General features: G+C 40.0%; 1 protein-coding gene across 2 annotated transcripts in view; it reads left to right on the forward strand.

Annotated features, from left to right (window-relative positions):
- The window catches only part of HECW1 (HECT, C2 and WW domain containing E3 ubiquitin protein ligase 1), a 394,082-nt gene that overhangs the window by 88,283 nt on the left and 283,418 nt on the right, over positions 1 to 22,381 (forward strand). For both annotated transcript variants that reach the window (XM_030551407.1, XM_030551408.1), the window contains one exon: positions 14,208 to 14,265. In XM_030551407.1, the coding sequence (XP_030407267.1) occupies positions 14,239 to 14,265 (27 nt within the window). In that variant the 5' untranslated portion in view covers positions 14,208 to 14,238. The remainder of the gene's footprint in view (positions 1 to 14,207; positions 14,266 to 22,381) is intronic.

The following is a 22,381-nucleotide window of genomic DNA, read 5'->3' on the forward strand; positions in this document are numbered from 1 at the left end:
ACATTTCCTTCTAACCTCTGTCCTGCTTTTAGGAATAAGACTTGACTGTGATTTATTTTTTACCTCTAAAATGAGCTGCTGTCTAATTCGACTAATATTAAGGAGCGTTTAGTCATCAGGCTGAAATCCTGGCCTATTGAAGTCAATGGCAAAATTCAGTCCTACACTTTATTATTTACAGGGTCTATCCAAACAACTGTTCTGCTGGGTCAGCTAGCCTGAGAAAAGAATTCACTTTAAATATCAGTTGATTTTCTGTGTCTGATATAGTCAGTGTCTTCCAGATTATATAGTCACAGCCATTTAGATACTCTAGAGAAAGACAGCCAATGTGACCTTGCATAGATTAAATTTCAATATTTTACCTACAGAAAAAGATATTTACTACAGTTTTGTATTTACAAAAAGCAAAAAGATAGGGGATAGCTATATTTGAAGAGTGTCCTATGCTACTTCCTATTTTCTCACTGAAGCCCCATCTTTAGATCTGAACATTTCCTTGAAAATAAATAATTTTCTCAGATGTGTAACAGGCATCACTCTGGGACCGATAGTCCTAGTGGTCAGGCCATGGCCAAACAGACTTTCCGAATCTTGGGGCAACTCTTCTGGGCAGTCTGGGGGGCCTAGCAGCCAATACCTAGTTTATCATGCCCCCCACCGCCTCCAGGATCTCTCAGGTGACTAGTGGGAGGAGGGAAGGATAGAGGGACCTCTCCCTCGCCACCGAGTCCTGGCACAGGACCCAAGTGGGGAGAGGCCAGGGATGGGTCAGTCCCTTCTAACTGCTGCTCCAACCTAGCCTCCCCTGGGCTGCTTCCTACCTTCCTTGTTTTCTCTTCAGTTTGGGCTGTAGCCCCAGCTTTCTCTTTGCACAGTCTCAATAATTTAGAGCCCCACTTAGGATTGGTGGGTGGCTTCCCACCTCATTCCCAAAGTCCAGTTGTTCTCCTACAGTCAGGAAGAAGGGAGGAAAAAGAGCAGGACTTTGGTCTGCCAGCCAAGTCTTACTCACAGTCTCAGTGTTCCCCTGTAGATTGCTCTGCTTCAGCAGCTACCGCCTCTCTTTCTTCTTGCAGATAGTCTCTCCTTCACTCTCCCCTAGTCTGCCTGCCAGAGCCGCCTTTTAAGATGGTCTTCTACAGGGAGAATGCCTGGCAACTGCTGAAGAGCATGGCCTTCTTGACCCAATACTGCCCTACTGTTCCTTTGACCTTAGTGTGGGATCTCTAAACCTCATCACAAAGTGACTAGGCCCTTTGATAGGGATGCTCAGATCATATCTACTTCAAGCATATAAATATCAGCTTTACTGTGTTGCCTTTTATAAAATGTTATTTCCTGTCTGCTTAGTGTTCTGCCCTCATGAGGATGTCCTTATTCTGCCTTTAATAACGTCCACAAAGGAAGGAATGAAGGGGAATGGTTGTCACTTTTTTAATCTTAGAGAAAATAAATCTTACTTTTCTATTGTTGTTTATACCTTGTTCTTAAAGCCCTACATGCCTCCACTACCCGTTTAATCACAGCACTAGAAAATTCTCCTTGGAATACTTTGTCATGTTGATGTTGGTCATACTGTGCTGATCGAAAATCTGACGACAACTTCCATCTTCCACAGAGAGACAATTCAGTGAACCGCTCATGGATTGATCATTTGATTTGATTTCTTCTTGTATTCTGAAGAAATTATGAGAAACAGGGCAGCTGGGAGAGGAGGGGAAAATGTGTCTTTTCTTTTGTGGCTGAGGTTTATCTGAATACTTTAATTATTTTTCTCTTCCCTTTTTAATAACCTATAATTCTTTGAAAGTCTTCTGCACTAGAAAAGTCACTTCTCTTATATCTGCACAGCCCAATTGCCAAACAGAGGTGCCTTCACAGGACATCCAAATCCCAAACTATAATGTTCAGATTGGTATTTAGCATGAAATGCTCATTTTATGCACCTTGGTTCTCACTGGGATGTTCATATATGTAGTAACATGATACACACCAGCCAGGGCCACACAAAAGCCTGATTCCCCAGCAGGTCCAAATTATTAACTCCTCCTTGGGGAATTTCTACACTGCAATTAAATACCCTTGGCTGGCCTGTGTCAGCTGACTCAAGCTCCGGGGCTTGGGTTGCAGGGCTGTAAAACTGCAGTGTAGGTGTCCAGGCTTGTGTGTTTAATTGCAGTGTAGACGTACCTCTAGAGCAGGGGTGGGCAAACTACAGCCCATGGGGAGGATTCGGCCTGTGAGTTGTTTTAAGCCGGCCCCTGAGCCGCACCAAGTGGCTCGATCCCGCTCTGGCCAGGACACTGGGTCGAGGGCCGTACCACGCGGCTTAACCCCACTTTGGCCGTGGCGCTGGCTTGGGGACTGCATCATGTGGCTCGGTCCCGCTCCAGCCGGGGCATAGGTTCAGGGGCTGGGGTTCAGGGACAGGGCCGAGCCGCGTCACTCCAACCCCCTGCCCCAGTCCTGATCCCTCTCCCACTCTCAAAACCCCTTGATCCCAACCCGGAGCACTTTCCTGCACCCCAAAGCTCTCATCCTCAGCCCCACTCCAGAGCCCACATCCCCTCCCACACCCTATCCCCAATTTTGTGAAGCATTCATGGCCCTCCATACAGTTTCTATTTCCCGATGTAGCCCTCAGGCCAAAAAGTTTGCCCACCCCTGCCCTAGAGGCCCAACTTATTGCCACCACGAATTAGTCAGAAGAAAGCAGTTTGTACTGTGCACCATGTGGTACTAAAGCATCAACAGAAAAATCACACTAGTAACTTAGCTGGTTCCTGTGAACATTAAGAACCAGAGGTCTTCTGTACCTGTCTGAATCAGCCCCCGTCCCTCTAAAAAAATTAAATGGTCTTTTTGTGGGAAACTACCATTCAGGGGAATTGCTGGGTTGACAAGCGTGGAAAGTGAAGTTCTTTGTTTATCCGCAGAACAGGTTTGGCCATGGTATCCCATGTATAACCTTCATGATCTGATTTTTTTTTCCAGCACTTTCATAAGCCCCCAGAGCACCTTTGTTTTATTTTATAATGCTGAATTCCACCACAGAATCATCTAGCTCGGACTCCTATGCTTTTTTTAAAAGACACTAAATGATTGATCAGTTAATCCCATCCTATTGTGTTCTACTTTCTGAAGTGTTCATGAAAGCCCAAGTCAATGTATTTTGGCATTCACAACCAGAGTAATTAAAACTCTCTTGTTTTAGACAGACATGCATCTGACGAAGTGGGTATTCACCCACGAAAGCTCATGCTCCAAAACGTCTGTTAGTCTATAAGGTGCCACAGGATTCTTTGCTGCTTTTACAGATCCAGACTAACACGGCTACCCCTCTGATACTTAAAACTCTCTTGATACTAAATTAATTTTCTATAACAATTAAGTGAGTACTAGATATGGGCAAAAAGAAAGATGGTTTTGGAGTTACAAAGTCTCAGCTGATATTAGCAAATCCCAAATCAGGATAGTTTGGATCTGGGTCCCATTCTGTCTGTCTGTGTGATCCATTTTATCTAACCTATCCATGGTATTTCTGGAAAATTATTGTAGTCTATCCAGCTGTCCACAGTTTGAGTGGGTTGGTTGTTATATAAATAGTTCCAGTGCTGGCTAATCTTCAGTAATGATCACATCTTGTGTTTAGGATTATAGAACAGGACAATAAAATTTTTTAAACCACAAACTTCTCCCTTTCCTCTGCTGTAAATCTAGATTGACCCACCATCTTACTGCACTTCAGGAGGACACAAATGTATTCACTCCAAATGGACACTAATCCACTTCAGAGAAAAATGCTATTTTACCCTATTACTATAACAATGGGGGCAAGGGGACAGTCCCAATCCTACAAATGTTTACACATGTGCTTAAGAAAATTGGTGAAGGTAACATTTGCCAAACTGCTCTGTCTTAAGCATTTTGCTCAAAATACGAGCAAAAGTTCATGTCAGTCTTTATGATATTGAAACAGTTCATGTATCCATAGGTAAGTCTATCCTTTTAGAAAGAACTTGAAGCCATAAACTACTTCTGTGTCATGGGGCTACTTACTTTGTTGTGTCTGCTGTCCAAGCAGCATAGACATAGGACATGAACTTTAACTGCTAATAGATGGCTTAATTAGGCAGGATTATTTAAATGTATGTTCCATCAAGAGAAACTGCTGAACTTCAGTTCATTTGCAAATTTGACACCATCAGCTCAGGATTAAACAAAGACTGTGAATGGCTAGCCAACTACAAAAGCAGTTTCTCCTCTCTTGGTATTCACACCTCAACTGCTAGCAGAGGACCTCATCCTCCCTGATTGAACTAACCTTGTTATCTCTAGACTGATTCTTGCCTGCGTATTTATACCTGCCTCTGGAAATTTCCATTACATGAATCTGACAAAGTGGGTATTCACCCACGAAAGCTTATGCTCCAATACATCTGCTAGTTTTAAAAGTGTCACAGGACCCTCTGTTGTTCCATCAAAAGAAACCCCCTAAATAGTGTAAATATTTTCCTTTAAGAAGGCCTTGAAATGTAGGACTTCAAGTGAATGTAATGCACTTTGGGGAAATTTCTATATCTCAGTACTAAGTTTAGATTATGCTACTAGAACTTGTATTGGCTCTTATTCTACAGCCTGTTTTTAGAAGTGGGCCAGGGAGTCATACATCAGTGACAGAATTTTTCTGTGGGATGAAACTTCACATAAAAAGTTCATCCTCGCTTGACTAATTGTATTTATTACCAATTGATTTGATCATTTGAATATATTAATAGTGCTTAGAATTTATATAGTGCTTTAGAGCCTCAAAGCACTGTTTAAAGTTTAATTCTCATAACACCTAGAGCTAAATGAAAATCAGCAGATGCAGTTTAATGTCAAACTGACTCAAAATGAAAATTTTTGTTCAACACACTGAAAGTATTCAATTTCAGTCAAACTGATCTGAAACAACAACAACAACAAAATTAATTTTCCCCATCGAAAATAAAAAATTGGCAAAACTGAAATTTTTACTTGGCAAATTTTGACTTGGTAGAAACTACATTTTCCATTGAAAAATCATTTTGATAGAAAATTCCTGATTAGATATAACAACATCCCTATAAAATAAAGAAGTCTGTGCCATTCTCTCCATTAGGTAGATTGGGAATGTGAGACACAAAGGTTACCATTATTTATTCTTATTGTTATTGTATTAAACATCACTTATCATAGTACACATTTACATAGCATCTTAGAAAAATACAAATAATTAGGGGTGAATTCAGCCCCTGTATTGCTGACTGTGAAATCCCCATAGCATGAAAATTTTAAGCTGGGGGCTAGATGTGAGGAATAGATAGGCAGGATATCATGGGCTATAAATCAGGACAGAATTTGGCTAAAAGATCCCACTTCCATAACACAATTGTCTTTGACATAAACAATAAAGAAAGTTTCAGCTTCTCTAGATTTTTCTATTATTTACAGCTGGCAGAGGTGGCACTGGGTTGTCAATCTTTCACGTCCACTAAGGATGTTCTATGAGGCACAATAACTCAGAGACCTTTTTTATACAGAACAGAGTGGAGGCAATCAGTCAGCTAAGATTCCTGGTGTGGTATTTTTTCCCAGCATAGGGCTTCCTTTTTTGGAAGCATTTGTTCATTTTTGTATCATCCTTTAATATTAACCATACACAAGCTGTCTTGAAGAAGTGAATGGAGCAACACAAGTGATATTGACTACTAGTGTTTACTGTGCTGCAAACCTTAGACTGTGTTTATATGAATGTCAGAAACCAATGAACAAAATTATCATGTCACAACCTTGAGCAGAGAATCTGACCCATAGCTTGTCAAATCCTTTGAAATAGGTCCAAATTCTGAAATTCTGTCCAAAATAGCATTTGAGTTAAAAGTCTTAATTTTTTAAACAAATTTGTTGTTCAGAATTAGTATGTGAATGACCAGTTAAAGGCTTTATTACTCAAAGTGGGGCACAGAATGTTTCCATTGAAATAGTAGTAACATTCTTACTATGTTAGGTTCTGTCTGCTAAAGTCAGCAGCAGTGAAGTGGTTAAGTGTCATGACAATGGGGCACTGGAAATGTAAGGACGAGATTTTGTACAAAAAGGAAGCATTGAGTGTTTTAGGGACGAGAAAAAAACCTTAGTTACAGTAAATTTGGACAGGAGCTTTCTTGCATTTTATCTCTACTGATTGGAAGCTTTTCTCTCAATTTCTCTCTACCTCTCTCTCTCTTTTATTTTTTTGTAAACAATAAATGCAAACTTGTAGGCTGCAGATACCAATCATAGCACTGAGCAAGGGGTGTAGCATGGTCTTTGTGCTGCTAATAGATACTTGGGTGTTCTTGTGCCACAGTTCATCAGATAAGTTGAGGAGATTGCCAGCTCCTGAGAAATGAAGCAATAATTTATTATACCTGAAGCAGACTGCCTTACAAGTACAAGCTTCCTGCTTCATTGCAGTCAGAGAGAAGTAATGGCATTTAGGCAGCGCTAAATAAAGTTGTCCATCTTGTACCTTTTCCTGTTTGAAGTCTAATAGCTTTAACATTCTGCTCTAATACAAGATACCATAGTAGTTTACTATATCACTGTCATACCCCTTATTAGTCCATGTCTTATTTTCACTGCCCTCGTCTGCACTTTCTGCTCTGACAAAAAGTTGCTTGCCCAGACACTTCAAAATTAAAGTTGCAAATACAATATCCAGCTTTTATGGGACTTCAAGAGGAGTGATGCAGAGATCAGTTCTATTTTTGGGGAGATGGATGTAGCAGTTTAACTAGCATTCTTTTGCTTAATGTATACAGCTTGTTCTGTCTTAGACTCCATTATTTGTTTTTGGTAAATGTTCAGTTTGCTAACAGGTATACATTTACTATTGATCATTTATAGTCTACCTGCCAGATTAACTCTCCCCCACACCACACCACACCACACCACACCCGCAGCCAGGAGCCAGTTAATTAATTACCTCCTCAGGTGCACAGCATGACTGATTGAGCTTTCATTAGCCTTGTAAGGTGATGGGACTTAAGTCCTATCATAATACCCAATAACATTTTTGCATTGATTATGAGATATAGAAGAATTGCATCACTTCCAGCATCTACACACTAGTGATGACCACCAGATATGTGCTCGGCATAAGTCAGCAATGACATTTTTCTAACTTCCTCCAGAAGTCTATATTCACACAACCCCATTTAGCATAATTCACATGACCACACTGAAAGTCAAATGGAATCACCTCTGCAAATGCATCAGGCTCCATGGACTTGTCATCATCTCTTTTTTGCTGCTATGTAATCCATTAGTAGTTTTCCCAGAACGGAAATGTATCTGAACAGTTTTTTCCCTTGGTAACATAAGTGTCCCTGAGCTGCTAGAGTGATTAGGTGCTGTTCATGAAGTCTGCTAGAGCATTTTAAACACAGAAACAATAATTAGGAGGCAGAGTCGTCTTATCTGCATAGCTTCATAAAAATAGCACTCAGAAAAACTTTTCTCAAATCAGTCCATTCTACAAATATTGACAAATATTTTGATGTATTGCATGGTACAAACAAGCTCATACTGTTGTGTGACTACAGGCTTTTGATATATCTGATGGCAAAAGAGAATGGGAAAATGCATAAAATATATCACTTGGGACTAAGTATGTCCCAAACTTTCCTAAACAGTACTTTTTTGAGCATGCAGTTGCATTATCAGTTGTATTTAGTAGATTTCTGCCAATGTTGGTCAAAATTAAATTATGGTTCTATAAGTTTATGGCCCTTTTTGTGATTTTATGATTGTTTTGGATTGGATGCCCAGTAATGGTTAAACATTACATGATATAGAAAAACTGCACCACTTCCAGCATCTGCATCCATCACGATGATGATTACCTGACATATGCCTAACATGGAGTGCCAATGAAATTGTTCTCACTGATGGGTTACCCATTAGTGCCCAAAATGGGTCTAGGCTAGCAGACGTAGGTCACAGTTCAGATCCCACCTATTTCAGGAACAAGTGGTGGCCTGTATTAAAAAGTTTTTGTCTCAGTCGTCCCTTTTCTGGTAGTCGAATATCTATGTTACAAGAAAAATCACAATTGGCACTCTTTGACAGCCTTTTTGGAAAAGGGACCAAAGACTTGAGGCCAAATCTTTAGCTGGTGTAAACTGTGATTGCTGCATTTAAATCAATGGTGCTATGATAATTTATATCAGGTGAAGACCTGGTACCTATATATTTAGCTACCCTATCAAGCAAAATGTGGTCTGGGGTCTCTGTCCATTTCAGCACTGAGACACACTAGTAGAGCAGTGTGGGGAAGCTTGTGCTGCCATTCTTGTAATTGTTCTGTGGCTAAGCATAGGGCTTTTGTTTTTGGGGATTTCACTCTGGCTCCTTTCCCCAACATTAAATTCACACATGAAATACAAAACAAAAAACATGCAAATAAAAAATAAACAGGAGTGTAGATTCTCACAGCAACTCCAATTAAGCCTTTTCTTACATATATAATAATTCATATTACTATTACTTTAGTTTGTATTGAGAACTGTCAGTGTGCAGGGTGCTGTACAAACACAGACAAAGATATGGTTGCAGCCCAAACAGACTTTACAATCTAAAGACCTACAGACTGGAACCATTGTGTCAGCTGAAGCCATTCATAACTTCAGGTACACGACACCTCTGAAAATCAAGTCCCAAGTGTAAATTGAACACCCAGATTTTGTGGACATTTTTGAAACTGCAGGTCCACTAACTTCTGTTTCTTAGTTCGTAAAATGGGGATAGTAATATTTATCTAGTTGCAGTTTGCATAAGGCTTCCTTTATTAATGTTTAGAAAGATATTTATGATGCTTTGAGAAATACCACTATTTATAAGTGTACAGTGAATCTTCTGATAGTTCAGGATGAAGCAGATTCTTGGCAGTGACAAAAATGCATAGGCCTGATGGTCATTTATGAGAAGGCCTGGTTACATCATTCTGAATTACAGTGATACCCACATTAAGGTCTTTCTATATTGCCAGAGCAGTTTAAAGGTGTATTACCGTAAATAAAAAATCTTTCCCTGTGTAACACCCCTATTCTACCCAGTTAACCTTCTCTGGTGACATTCTTCTTATGGGTTTGATGGACAAACCTGGGTTCTTCTGGATCCCGCCTCCAGCATCAGTTGAGTGTTTTCTTTGTATTATTCCGATACACAAGTACTTGGCGATACCTCCACCTCCCACACTCCTTCCTGGCAAAAGTACCAGTGGTGCTCCTTGAAAGGAAAAAATTCTAACTACCCTCTAACCCTGACGCAGCCACGGGGCTGATAGACTTCCAGGGAATAACATGGGGACATACAGTAAATCAGACAAGGTAATTGTATCAAACAAATTATAAATATTAATTAACGATGCAAACAAATACTCTTAGAGTCTCTGGTGCCCAACCTCTGACTTACATCAGAGGGGAATAAGGCTATAATAGCCTGTTGGAATGTGTACTACGTTGGGGCCCTGGCTGGCTGATGAGAGCTGTTTATTCAATAATAGCAGACAGAAAATTATCCAACCACTTTAGGACATAGTCAGTTCATAGGTGTCTTCCAAACAATGTCCCTGACTACCAAACTAAGGGTTGATGCGGTTACAAACCCATGACAGGGATGGTCCTCTGGTTTAGAGCCTGATTCCCTTAGCAGCTGTAAGAGAGGTCTGATAGTCTTGGATGAGGTCCATGTTATCTTACGCTCATCATCTAGAATTTTTCACTACTAAAATCATACTTCTTCGGCCTTCGAGGGAACTCAGGGAACAGGCACAGACAATATAAACATAATTCTAAAAATCCTAAATCCTTACTTCTTATTTGATAAGACCTAACTGTAGGTCAAAACAAGCAGGAACACCCTGCTCTAACAACAGGAATATTTCTTGCCCTGTGGTAAATGTTTTAGTTACCGAGGACTAATCTATTCCTAAATTGGCTGGGAGCTTTCTCAGCTGAAACCTGTAAAGTGAGAGCTACCAGGAAAAGGGACCAGAACAAACTTAGGGATACTGCTGCCAAGTCCTCAGAGGCCAATTTTCAGGAATGATCCTGTATTCAGACCTGGGACTCCCAACCTCACCAAAAAGCATGTCCTATCTTCAGTGGAGGACTCCTCTCTCTTCTTCCAACATGGCTCTTCTCTCTTCATCAACTCTCCCAGCAGCCTATCCCGAGAACCTTCCCCATTGGTTTGGGTAGCTCAGTTTCTCCAGGCTTAACCTGCCAATCTTCTTCACTTTAATCCTTCTCTCTCTCTCTGCTTCCTCCATAGAGCAGGAGTGCTGGTGGCCATCCAGGCACATGCTGCATTAACTCCTCTGAGCTGGCAGAGGCCTCTTCTGCTCGAACTAGCATCTTCCCTCTCTTCCTTTTTTTTATGAGGCAACTAAGATGCTGAGCCTGCCCTTGGGCATGCTACTTCCTGGGGCAGTGTTCCACTTCCCAGGGTTTCCTTGGCAATCCTCAGTGTCCCTGCCCGAGTGACTGGCACAGAGACACCATGGAAGCCAAGGTAAACCCCATGGGGGGTTATGCCTATATTTCTAGATTTCTGACCATTCATTTTGTGAAAATATGCTCTCATTGATATCCCCTCATCACCATTTTCTAATATTAAAACGACTGATATTAAATGACCTGCCTCCACTTCTCTGAGCTGACCAGAAAGCCAGTGAAAAGAGGACATCTAGCTTCAATCTTGAATAAGCTAAGAGTGTAAATAAGGGAGGATTCTTCCAGTCCTGACCCCACAGTCAGAAGGGATTCAAAGGCACCAGTGTGTTAGAGGCAGAGCAGTGCAGTGAGTGGCACTACCTCGCTTGGCAGGAATCATGGGCTCAGTAATGGGAGGAATACAACAATCACTCTAGGAGAGCTTGGAGGGAGACTGTGTTGGGGAATTTAGGGTGAGAGGAAGAATCTGTCTTGGAAAACTCAAATTGTTGGTGGATCCAGGCTCATTTAGATTTAAATTCATCCCTGTGTAGGTCTAGATATCTAGGACGCCATTTTCCTCCGACAAGCTGCTGCTATAGCACTGCTAAAACCTGAGGATGGGTAGATCCATGCCTTCTCTCTTGAAGAGCAAATGAGCCTGTAAACCTTTACATACGCATACAGGATCCAGAACAAGTTGGAATGCAACACCGCCACACACCATCTAATGGGGCTTTGGAGACAGGGGTCTTAGTAATACCAAAAATAAGTAAGAGATTTTCTTTCCATCCAAAATTGGACAGGTTAAACATTTTGGACATGAGAACTTATCATATCTCATCAAGAACAAAGAGATGCATACCAGTTGCGGTAGCTTGCACACAACATGTAGTGTTGGCAATAACATATATCAGTTTTCTCTGGTAAAGGCTTCTTCCCCTTTCAGCCTTAGAGACATGTAAGCACTTGGCTCAGAGACATTTTGAGGGGTGGGGGAAGATAACTGATTAATTTTAAGACCTCACGGTCAGATTATCTGATGCAGCCAAGGTCTGCACAGCACAGTAGGGAGATGGGGTGTCAGGGAGCGGGTTATACATCCTGGATTCTTTGTCCAGCTTCACCCCTGCCTTGGCTCTGCCTTAGGTTAGAGCAATCTAATGTCTATTTCCAGCTAGGACTATAGCCAGTAAAACTCACATAGGAGGAGTGTGGATAGTGAATATGCATTCTTTCTGTTTCTTATAAGATATGTCAAAATCTGATTGATATAGGAGATCAGTGCTTGCTTTCTTTTTAACATTCACCATAGACAACAGAAATTCGGTGGTTTTCTGTGTGTAGAACATGCTGATGTCACTCAGCTCCTTCAGTTAACACCAGGAGCCCAATCCTACACAGTGCTATGTACACTCAACTCCCGTTAACTTAATTCACATGAAGCATTTTGCAGGACTGGTCCTATGCCAGGTGTACATCATTTATAGGCCAGGCTGTGGCTCATGCTACATGCCATTAGAAGTTAGTAAAGGGCACAGCCCCCCTCCTCCTCTTTAACTGTCTTGCACCAGTGCTTTCCGTGCTAGAGGGGTAGCAAGTTCTACAGAGAGGCTACAACCCTCCTCACACAGGGAAGGTAGGAGGGGGCAAGGAGGGAGCAGAGTCATGATTCTCTCCCCTCCAACGTTCCTGGCAGTGAAGCTATGCTCACATTTCAGGGAGTGTACACTGTGCTAAGAATAGACCTAATGTAATTTTCTCCTTCCCCAGAGCAGTGTGGATATCTCCTTCCCAGGCTGCTGCAGGGGCAGCACACCAGTGCACCACGCTTCCTATGGATAGGATTGTAATGTCACAATCTAGCCCTGTATTAATATTATCTTTAATAATTTATATTAGAGTTGTGCCCCCAAATGTGTGAGATGTTGTACAGGCACATAAGAAAACACTGTTCTAGCCCTGAAAAGTTTCCAAACTAGAAAGAAGGACAAGGTGGGGAAAAGGGATGAACCACACAAGCACAGTAGAAACATACCTCTCAGAATGCCAGAGCCCAAATGTGGGATGCAGTGTGTGACAAAGACCCAAAATGAGAGCCACAAAAAATTATGCATGCAGAAAATTTAAAATACTGTGGGATTAACTCCTTTGGGGTGGTAAATACATCTCTCTCTAAATTAGGGGTACTCTATTTCCTTTATAAATAATTTTCCTCAATAGAAGAGAGGACATGAAATTTGTATGGAATGTATGTAACTTTTCGACTAAATTGAGTTACATCCCTCAAAATGAAAGGCATTTTAGAAGGGTAGGCAGAAGACAGGGCAATATCAGTTCTTTTTATTTTATCTGTTCTATTTGATGTCTTTTATATATTTTGCAGATAGTTTTTTTTAATATAAGTGGAATGTAATCAAATGAAATTATTTTATAATTAAGGATGTCTACAGACTGTAGTTTTCCTGCTGAATTCTTATTTTTTCCATTTGTTTTCCTTCTCTTGTTCTTTTATGTGATTTGTTGAATTAACATTTTTATGGTGGTACATTTGGTGTGTCGAGGCTTTTTTGTTCATGCTGTTATGACATTTTATTCTGCCTAGGCAAGCTTTCTGAGTCATTCTTGAGCACCCTGAGGAAAAGTAGGGATAAATATGAATTTCAGTTTGCAGGGTGACAGACTCGAGATGCACAGATTAAAGAGCTATGGGAAATTATTATCTTTTTTGTGAGGATGTTTCTAGATGTCTATATGCTTCTATGGTAATAAAATGAAGAAACTATAAAAAGCAAGAGAAACAGAGGGGCTTGATTAAAGTTGCAAAATGAAATGTAATGGCCATTACTAAGTATTAAATATAGGGTTGAATTAAAATGTTACTAATTTTCTTGTGCTGTGAGTTCTTGAAAGTTATATTTATTTTATTGGGAGATATTCTGCAATCCTTAAGAATTTTGCCTGAGTAATGACAGCTGGATTTCACCCATGGTATGACTAAGGCTTTACAGTTTAGTATTTCATGATTATTTCTCTCTGAAGTTTTCCTAAGACTCAAGTGAATAGCTGCTTATGGTTTACAGGAAGAGCAGAGGTTCCTTGTCATCATTCTCTACCCCGATATTGACAAAGAACACAGCTGTGATTTTTGTGCCTTTGAATTGTGTTTAATACTAGGTCAATGCAAGTACAGGGCACTGAAATTATTTTCCTTTGCAATGGAAACTCACCTGGCACCACCACTACAAATACATTGGTGGTTTAAATGGAAATCTGGTTGACTGTTGTCTATCAAAACTCTTTCAATCTGACCAATTTCTTATGATGATGCCTAAAGAGCCAGTACTAGTCTGTGTTTGTCATATCTTAGCTGGATGTTTTGTTTCATTTCCCTTTTGGGCTAAATGGAATCTGATGCTTAATCATCGATACACTGAAAAGTTTATTATACCTAATTTAAATAATTTTTAAAAGCATAATTCACTGTTGTAGCCTCCAAGTCTGCTGTATCATAATAATATCCTTCAGTAGGAAAGAATGTACAGTTAACATATGAATTACTCAGTATCAAAAATATAGATAAATAAATAAAATATTGGCATATGCAAGATATATTTTGGTAGAAAACACAATGTTCTGTATTTTCTGTCATTTATGTTGCTGAGATACATGCTGAGTTAATCTCATTGAACTTTTCCCCAGGAATTGATGCGCTTACAATTGCCGGGTCATTATGCTGCTCCACCTGTGTAGTGTTAAGGTCAGTGTGTTTTTCTGATTATAAAAACCATCCATACCATTCCATTATAAATTCACTCCATTCATAATGGAATGTGCCATAGCTCAGAGCTAGTTGCAGCTGCCCCCAATATACATTTGAATATCAAACAAATTAAGCTTAGGCAATTTGAGATCTTTTTACAGCTAACCCTGACAATGCTACATTTGAAGTAATCTTCTTTACATGTTAAGTTCTCATACAAAAATTTTTTTAACAAGCCCTGCACAAGTATATTTATTTTATTCAACCACGTCATGGTAACCCTTACAAAATGATCACAAGGACGTCCTGGGAGCAGCAGGCAACTGTAACATTGCAGTTGCTCACCTTCATACTTTAACAAAACACAGAATGCATCAGTCACCCACAGTCATGGGGCATTTTCTGAAATTCACAGATTTTAACCTTGAATTGATTCAAAGTCATCAAAACACAAATATCAGTCATCACAGTATGTACATGATGTGAAACTCAGAAGTATATGACTGACATTAGCTGTGTAGTAGTTGAAGCTGAGAGATGCTGGGCATGCAGTAACGTATGGTTATTGTATTATACACCTTTCTGAAGAACTTGGATTTTCTAAAGTGCTATACATTCATAAAAAGAGCCAGAATGTGTGTGAGTACCTTGCTAGTATTATTTCCATCACTGAAATAAGCGCAGTCTTCTGTTAACTTATCTTTAGATTTTTCTTTGCTGTTGAATCCACAGAATAACTTGAATTCCTGGAAAATACAAAATATTGCCTTATATGTAACCAGGTCATTATGTTCTTCCAGTTTTATGGGGACCTGTTCTCTGTGCATTGAATTTTGCAATTTATGGTAGTCAATAAAGCCCTTAGACATTAATTATCTTGCTAGAGGGATATTTGTTGCTTCTTCTGTGTGTAAATTAAACAAAGCTCTAATTGCTGAGGACATATAAACAGCCATCATGATGACTGGTATCTTTATGTAAATATTGTGCAGTAATCATGATTTGAGTTCCCTGTAGTTGTAAATATAATGGCATTCTGACTGTGCTTCTACAGCATTTGTAATACTGACAAAGTGGGAAGAAAGATGCAATTAGTTTTAGGAGTTAAAATAAATGGATATATTTTTTTCAAATGGAGAGAATCAGATGGAGATTCTTTAATAACTAAAAGATACAAGAGTAATGTGTAATTATTGTAAGCCAATAATAGAGTTTTATATGTGGGTACGTTTATAAGAATTTAAAAACAAGAAACATCACTTGAACACAAGAAAGACCTATCTGCAAGGTTATCAACTCTTATCCATTGGTTATAATACAACCTTTCCCAGAAAGTAACCCTGAAAACCGAGAAATAGATTGCACAACTGCATCTTTAACTACCTCCTAATATCTTTGCAAACGTGTGCTCTGGCAGACTCAAGGAATGACTCCAAGAGCTCAGGGTTAACCACCAAGAATTCTGCCACCTGTCCTGAGGAGTTCTACCTTGCAGATAGATAGCAAGAGCATTCCAGTAACTCATAACTGATATTCTGGGGCAAGTGGTAGAGGTAGTCTTTGAGGCACAGTGGTCATAGATCTTTCAGGGGTTTATACTTGACAACCAACAGCTTAGATTGCACAAGAAGGGAATTGGGAGCTTGTGCAGAGCTCAGAATGCATGTGTTGTGTGAGCTTTTCAACTTGCTACCTTTAAAAGGAGAGTGAGCCACAGTCTATGCTAGCTAAAGTTCCTGAGTGACCTTCAAGGGTAGCCCTTCCTAGAGCTTATTACAGTCATTCAACCTGGAAGTGGCAAATAGTCAGGTTCACATCTGAGAAGGGTTAAAGGAAGGGGTTGCTGTATCCTATTAGTCAGAGGAGATATGATTTTCCATATTTCATAAATATTTAAATATGATCACTACAGTTTACAGCCGCTTCCTCTGTTGCCTGCAGCTGCAGATAACTATATTTAAGTATACAGTGCCTCCTCTCCGCCAGAGATGCATCTTTTAAATTTCCTTTGGGCCTCAACCTTCCAAAGTAGTGATGGATGTTAGTGTCAGAGATCGAAAGCTCTGGTGTTTTTTAGACATTTCACCAATAATTTTTTTAAATGCCATTAAGTGAAATAAAATATTTTGCACAATTTCAACTGCTGATGTGTGACTGGGACACTTCTCATTGTATTTTTGCAATGGAAGGAGGACCTGTTCTTCATGCCCCCTGTATAAGTAACAGATTAGAGCAAGCTTACACTGAAAATTTAAAAGTAATTGACAGCTGCCATTGCCCACTCTTCCCTTCTATCTCTGGAATTGTCATTTTTTCAGTAATGGTGCCTTCCTGTCAGTCAGTGGAAGGCTATTTCTGGAAAAACCATAACAATGTATACATGTTAATCTGTGTAAACAGAGAGGTGGTAGGTACTGAGCTACACTGCTGCTATAGGCAGCAATGTCCCAATATCTGCCCATCACTTAAAACTACTTACACTACATATCCAAAACACAAGAAAATACTTGAGTAGATAGAGGGGTCATGCTCTGTTGTGTTTGTCATTTCATATATATATAAAACAAAACAAAAATCCTCCATTAACACCCACCCCCAAAAAATAAACAGTTGAAATTTGAATTTGCTCAGTGACAATACTGTATTTTCCCATCACATCATTTACAAAACTCAAGCCCTTAAAAGCATGGAAATGAATAGTTAAGGACATCCTAAATTGTACAGTGCCAACATCAAAGCAAACACGATATTCTTATAAAGTATAAAGAAAAGCATATTTCATCTCAACACGCTATGATTGTCAAAGAGGGCACTTAAATTTTAACTCTGAACTATCTGATATTAATAGAATTGCCATTGCCATTATTGTGGGATAATCCCAGTTTTGATGTTCTGTTTTTGATCCCCTTGGAGGACATTGTTCAATCTAAAAATATCTTTTATGCTTGCACCACATAATGACAACATAATGGATATTATGACTTCATATGACATAATGTGTGTCACAACTTGCAATGCAAATGTCAATGTCCTAATGCAAAGGAACAATACAAAAAGGCGGGAATTCATCACAAAAAAGTAGAATGTACAAATCTACCAGAGGATATTATTGTACACAAATGAGGGCATCTCAGTTGGAGAACTTTGCATTTCACTCTAAGATAAGCCTTTTGGTTCCATATAAAATAATCTGTAGTTCTTTTGAGGTCTAGGTGCTTTAAACAACTATGTGATGATTTATAGTTTCCTCTAAGCTTTAAATTTTTTTTTAGATCTTATCCAAATTAAAGGAAAGAACACTTGCTAACCTTTCAATGGGAATCCTGCATTTTTAAACTTTATCCTCCGTTAAGTAAGAGGGTTTGCCTCAATACTGTGCATGTCTTATAAAACCACCCATTGCTCTAGCTTTATAGTATATGCAATGGTGCTTATCTACCAACTGTATCCATAAGCAGCACTGATCACATACTTTTTATAGTACGCTATGTGATTGTATTGTGATAAAGAAGTATTCATTTAAAAAATAGACTTGTTAATTAGGCAGTTCATCACATGCAGAGATGATCCTTTTAATCATAGGAGTTCGAGATTGGAAAAAATTATATTTCTAATGCAACCCTGTGCCAGTATAGGATTGTTCCCTACAGAATATTTAGGATGCAATTTACAAAATAAATTCAGGCATTCTTTTACAATGTAAAAGCAGCAAAGAATCCTGTGGCACCTTATAGACTAACAGACGTTTTGGAGCATGAGCTTTCGTGGGTGAATACCCACTTCCTCAGATGCATGTAATGGAAATAACAATACGTGGGTATTCACCCACGAAAGCTCATGCTTTTACAGATCCAGACTAACACGGCTACCCTCTGATACTTTTACAATGTAGTTTTTCATTAAAATTTTCTCAATCATTTAACAATCACAGCTAAATCTCTTACAAAGCAGCACATCAACATACACAGATGCATGTCCCATGACTCAAACAGAGGCATTTTCTAGCCTAAAGCATTCTTATGTATCAGTATAAAAACATTTTGCAACTTTTCTTATATTAAAACTGGATTGTATGTACTGCTGCTGTCTTTCATGTTTTCTGATAATGTGGTAACTAGAGAGGTATAAAAAGTTATTCTCTATATGTGTATTTAAAGTTTGGAGTCCACAGTCACATAATAGGATTATAGATGACAGAGATGGAAAATAACTAGGATCCATCAAAATTTGTCCATCTGCAAGTGAGTTGGTGTTTAACACTTTGAGAAGTAGGCATGTACCCATAGAACGGAAACCACTAACCCTTTCTTCAGAGCCCATAGATATAAGCTAGCAGTCCATGCAAAGTCAGTTGTGGCTCTAAGTAGAGGTGGGAAGCAGTACCGGGGAGCAGAGCCAGTGCTAGGCATAAGCAGACTAGGCAATTATTTAGGCCTCTGAGGCGCTCAAGCTGCCCCCACCACCATTCACTTTTTATTATAAGTATTGTTGGGGGTGTGGGGGAGACAAAATATTCCTGTTTAGGGCTCCCAGTGGACTAGTACTGTCTCTGGCAGGGAGAGAAGGAAGGATTTTTGTCAGGCCTGTGAACTGAAGACCTTGCTCTCCTAATTTCTAGATGCTCCAATTAGTATAACAAAAATATTAATTAAGATGACAGTTGTATCTTAATAGAGAAAAACAGATTAATTCTTGGCACAAATGTCCTTTCTGGTTTATGTCAGACCCAGTTTTTTTAATTAAATTGTTTCTAGAAATAATACTCTTTTCTCTGCTTATTGTCCCACAGCCCTATAGCAGAAGGAACAACCATAAATTTGGTAAGGCACAGGGAGATTGGGGCCCTGGGTCCCACACTAGCAGAAACTAAGAAGACATGTTTTGATGCTCGCAGCAATAACACAAAAACATTCTTACCAACCTCAAGGCAGACTGTTACAAACCAGGGCGCAAACCCCAAGTTGGTTGTGAGTTCTGAACTTAGATTTCACCAATCAACTGCGCCAAGTGCAAACTCTGCAGGCACTTTAACATCCTTAACAAGGAGTCACAGAAGATCCTCTCCGGTACTGCAGTCTCTCTTGCCATTCAGGTGAGCGTATCTCTGTGATAGATGGCCCCTTACACCAAGAATCAGTGTAATATTCAGGTTACTCCTAATCCCAAAGGACCAATCACTTACCTCTGGTCAAGTGCTTTAGGTCTAACATCTAAGACAATGCTTATAGCTGATTGTATAGTAGACTATGTGAAGATTTATTAAATAGAAAAGGGAAATTAGAGAGAGATTTACAAGGTTAAAGCAAGCAAACATAGATGTGCCAATGAGTTACAGTCTTAGGTTTCAAAAGGTAATAGAGATTTCTATAATCAGCAAGCTCATAACACAGAGAGAAATGTTGCTTCTTTTAGAGCAAAATGGTCTGTAATTTTAGATCAAAGAACTGGTTGATGGCATAGCAGTCATTAACAGCTTCAGGCATAACAACACCTCTCATCTCAGCTGTGCCCATTGTCCCAATTCAGATTAAAATGTTGAAACTCTGAGCTCTACACTACAAACTTATATTGGTATAACTAGGCCTCAAAAAGGGTGTGGAAAAACGAAACATCTGAGCAATACAGTTATACTAGCCAAACTCCCAGTGCAGACGGCCCTATGTTGATGGGAGGGCTTCTCCCATCGATGTAGCTACCACCTCTCAGATTGAGTATGCCAACAGGAGACGCTCTCCCATTGGCATAGGTAATGTCTTCATGAAGCACTACAGTGGCGCAGCTACACTGTGTAGTGGTGCAGCAGCACAGCTATCAGTGTAGACGAGCCCTAAACTACTAAGGGTATTTCTTTACATGTAGCACAGCAGTGGTGCTGCTGTACCGATAAGCTGCAGCACTGCAGCACATCTGGCGAAGGTGGTCTACGCTGACAGGAGAGAACTCTCCTCCCGGCATAAATAAACCTCCTCTGAGTGGGAGAATCTCTCCTGCCAACATAGCACTGTGCACAATAGCACTTACGTCACTGTAACATCTGTTGCTAAGGGGGTAATGTAGACATAGCCTTGTATCACAGACAGAGATAAAAGAAATAATAATGGTGGCACAAATGAGACCACACAGAGCCCCCGGTATGGAGGAAATGGGAGAATGAGAGGGGGCACACAGTGCCCTTGGCATGACTAAAATCTCTTAGCACTAAAAATATTCCTCCTTGCGCTTTCTTCAGCAAGCATGGGGAGCTAGAGAGAGAGAGGAAAAGGGTCTTTCTTCCTTCCTAGTGTTCTGCCTCCCTAAAGCCTGTTCCATGGTGGGAGGGAGAGAGAGAAAAGAGAGAGAGGGCACCAACTATCTGCCCATTCCTTCCAATCCAGGGGGAAGAAAGGTACTTTGGAGGGGAGAGAAAAAAGGAGAGAGACACAGAGTCCCTGACATGGGGGAGGGGCACAAATCTGGTATGGGGACACACAGAGCCCTGGGTATGGTGGGAGGAGAATATGAGGGGCACAGAGAGCCCTGGGTATGGTGGGACGGGAGTATGGGGGGCATACAGAGTCCCTGGCATGAGGCAAGGGGGACAGGTTGCAGGAAGTTGCTGAAGTAGAGGGGGATGGGAGGGTGGCGCACAGAGAGCTTGTGGGGTGGAATGGAGGAATGCAAGGGGCCTATGGTGTGTGCAATGCACTTGGCCTGCAAAAGCAATGAAGTTTGTGACTCTCTCCATTTAGTATAAATCCATGTGTGAGAGAGAGAAGTGGGTGGTGATGGTGGTGGGAATACAACACAGATAAATTTGAGCCATAAAGACCAAATTCTCCTCTCATGTAAACTTGCGCAATCCTTGGGTTTCCAAAGATTCACTCTTCTATCTGAAGGGTTTTAATTAATATTAATAACTTAACTTTTGATTTCTGTGCAGTATTTTTGTTGAAACTAGAACTTTATAAATAATAAACTATGTCCATAGTTTACATACTATACTATACAACGCTATTTTTAAATCAGGGTTCTAATGGTGGTATGCACAGTGCAAATCACTTGAGCTTTGTTCTTTGGCAAAGAGGTTGTCATGGATGGAATTTATAATATATTGCTACACAGAGGTTGTCACTTGGAACTCTCAAGTTTCCTAAGGAGCCAGATTTACTTTTCTGCAGCAGGAAACTTCCAAAAGAGCCCTAGATTCTCTGTTTTATGAGAGCAGAGAAATAATTGTAGCTGATACTTGTGGAAAACATTCTAAATTGGTGGAATTTTGCTTGCACTCATGTACCCTGCATTCATTTTTAGTTGGAGACTTGCAAGTTTCACAAGACTAGTTCACAGCTTTTCTTGCAAATTCCTGCTGTATTTTTGTAGATGGCACTGTATCTATGTTTGTACAGATCTGTACATACAGTACATACTGTATACAGAGTGATAGATTTATTTAATTACACTTTATACTTTTACTTGGACTCAGATTGTTTTTTTTCACCTTGGCTAGCTGCAGCAATGTCATCCAGCTTGTTATAAGTTTGCATTGTTTGCCTGGAAAGTCAGACAATAGCTTAATAATCAGACAACAGATTCCACAGTGTATTTATTTATTCAGTTTATACTGTGTTTCTGTCATATATTTTTAGATGCATTTATAATAGAAAATTTCTGCCATCTTTAGTCTGTCTTACCTGTTTAGGTCCCGATCCTGCAACTGACTCTGTACAGATTTAGGAATGCACTCACATGCAGCCCTGTTGAAGTCAGTGGGGCATCACATGCGCCTAGGGACCCATCCTCATGGAGTCATTTGCAGGATTAGTGTTGTTCCCATTCAGGGCTATTGCACCTGTATTGGCCCGCCATGGTCCAGCAAGGGTACCCGCTCCCAGGCTTCCGGCTCCCCAGCTATCACCTCTCTTGGCTGGAGATACATGTGTCTCTCTACACTGTGAATACAGACTGCTCAGTAGGCCAATTTTGCTTTCCCTTCAAAGACTATGGACAGGGTAATTACCACAGTAATAAGGTATCCCACAGCTCTTTCTAATCAAGCACATTTATTCTTAAGGTAAAAGCATCAGAGAGAAAACATATTAAAACAATAAAAGAACCTATTCAGATGATAAGTTAA

Source organism: Gopherus evgoodei, chromosome 2, assembly GCF_007399415.2.
Source record: "Gopherus evgoodei ecotype Sinaloan lineage chromosome 2, rGopEvg1_v1.p, whole genome shotgun sequence".
NCBI classification, from domain to species: Eukaryota; Metazoa; Chordata; order Testudines; family Testudinidae; genus Gopherus; species Gopherus evgoodei.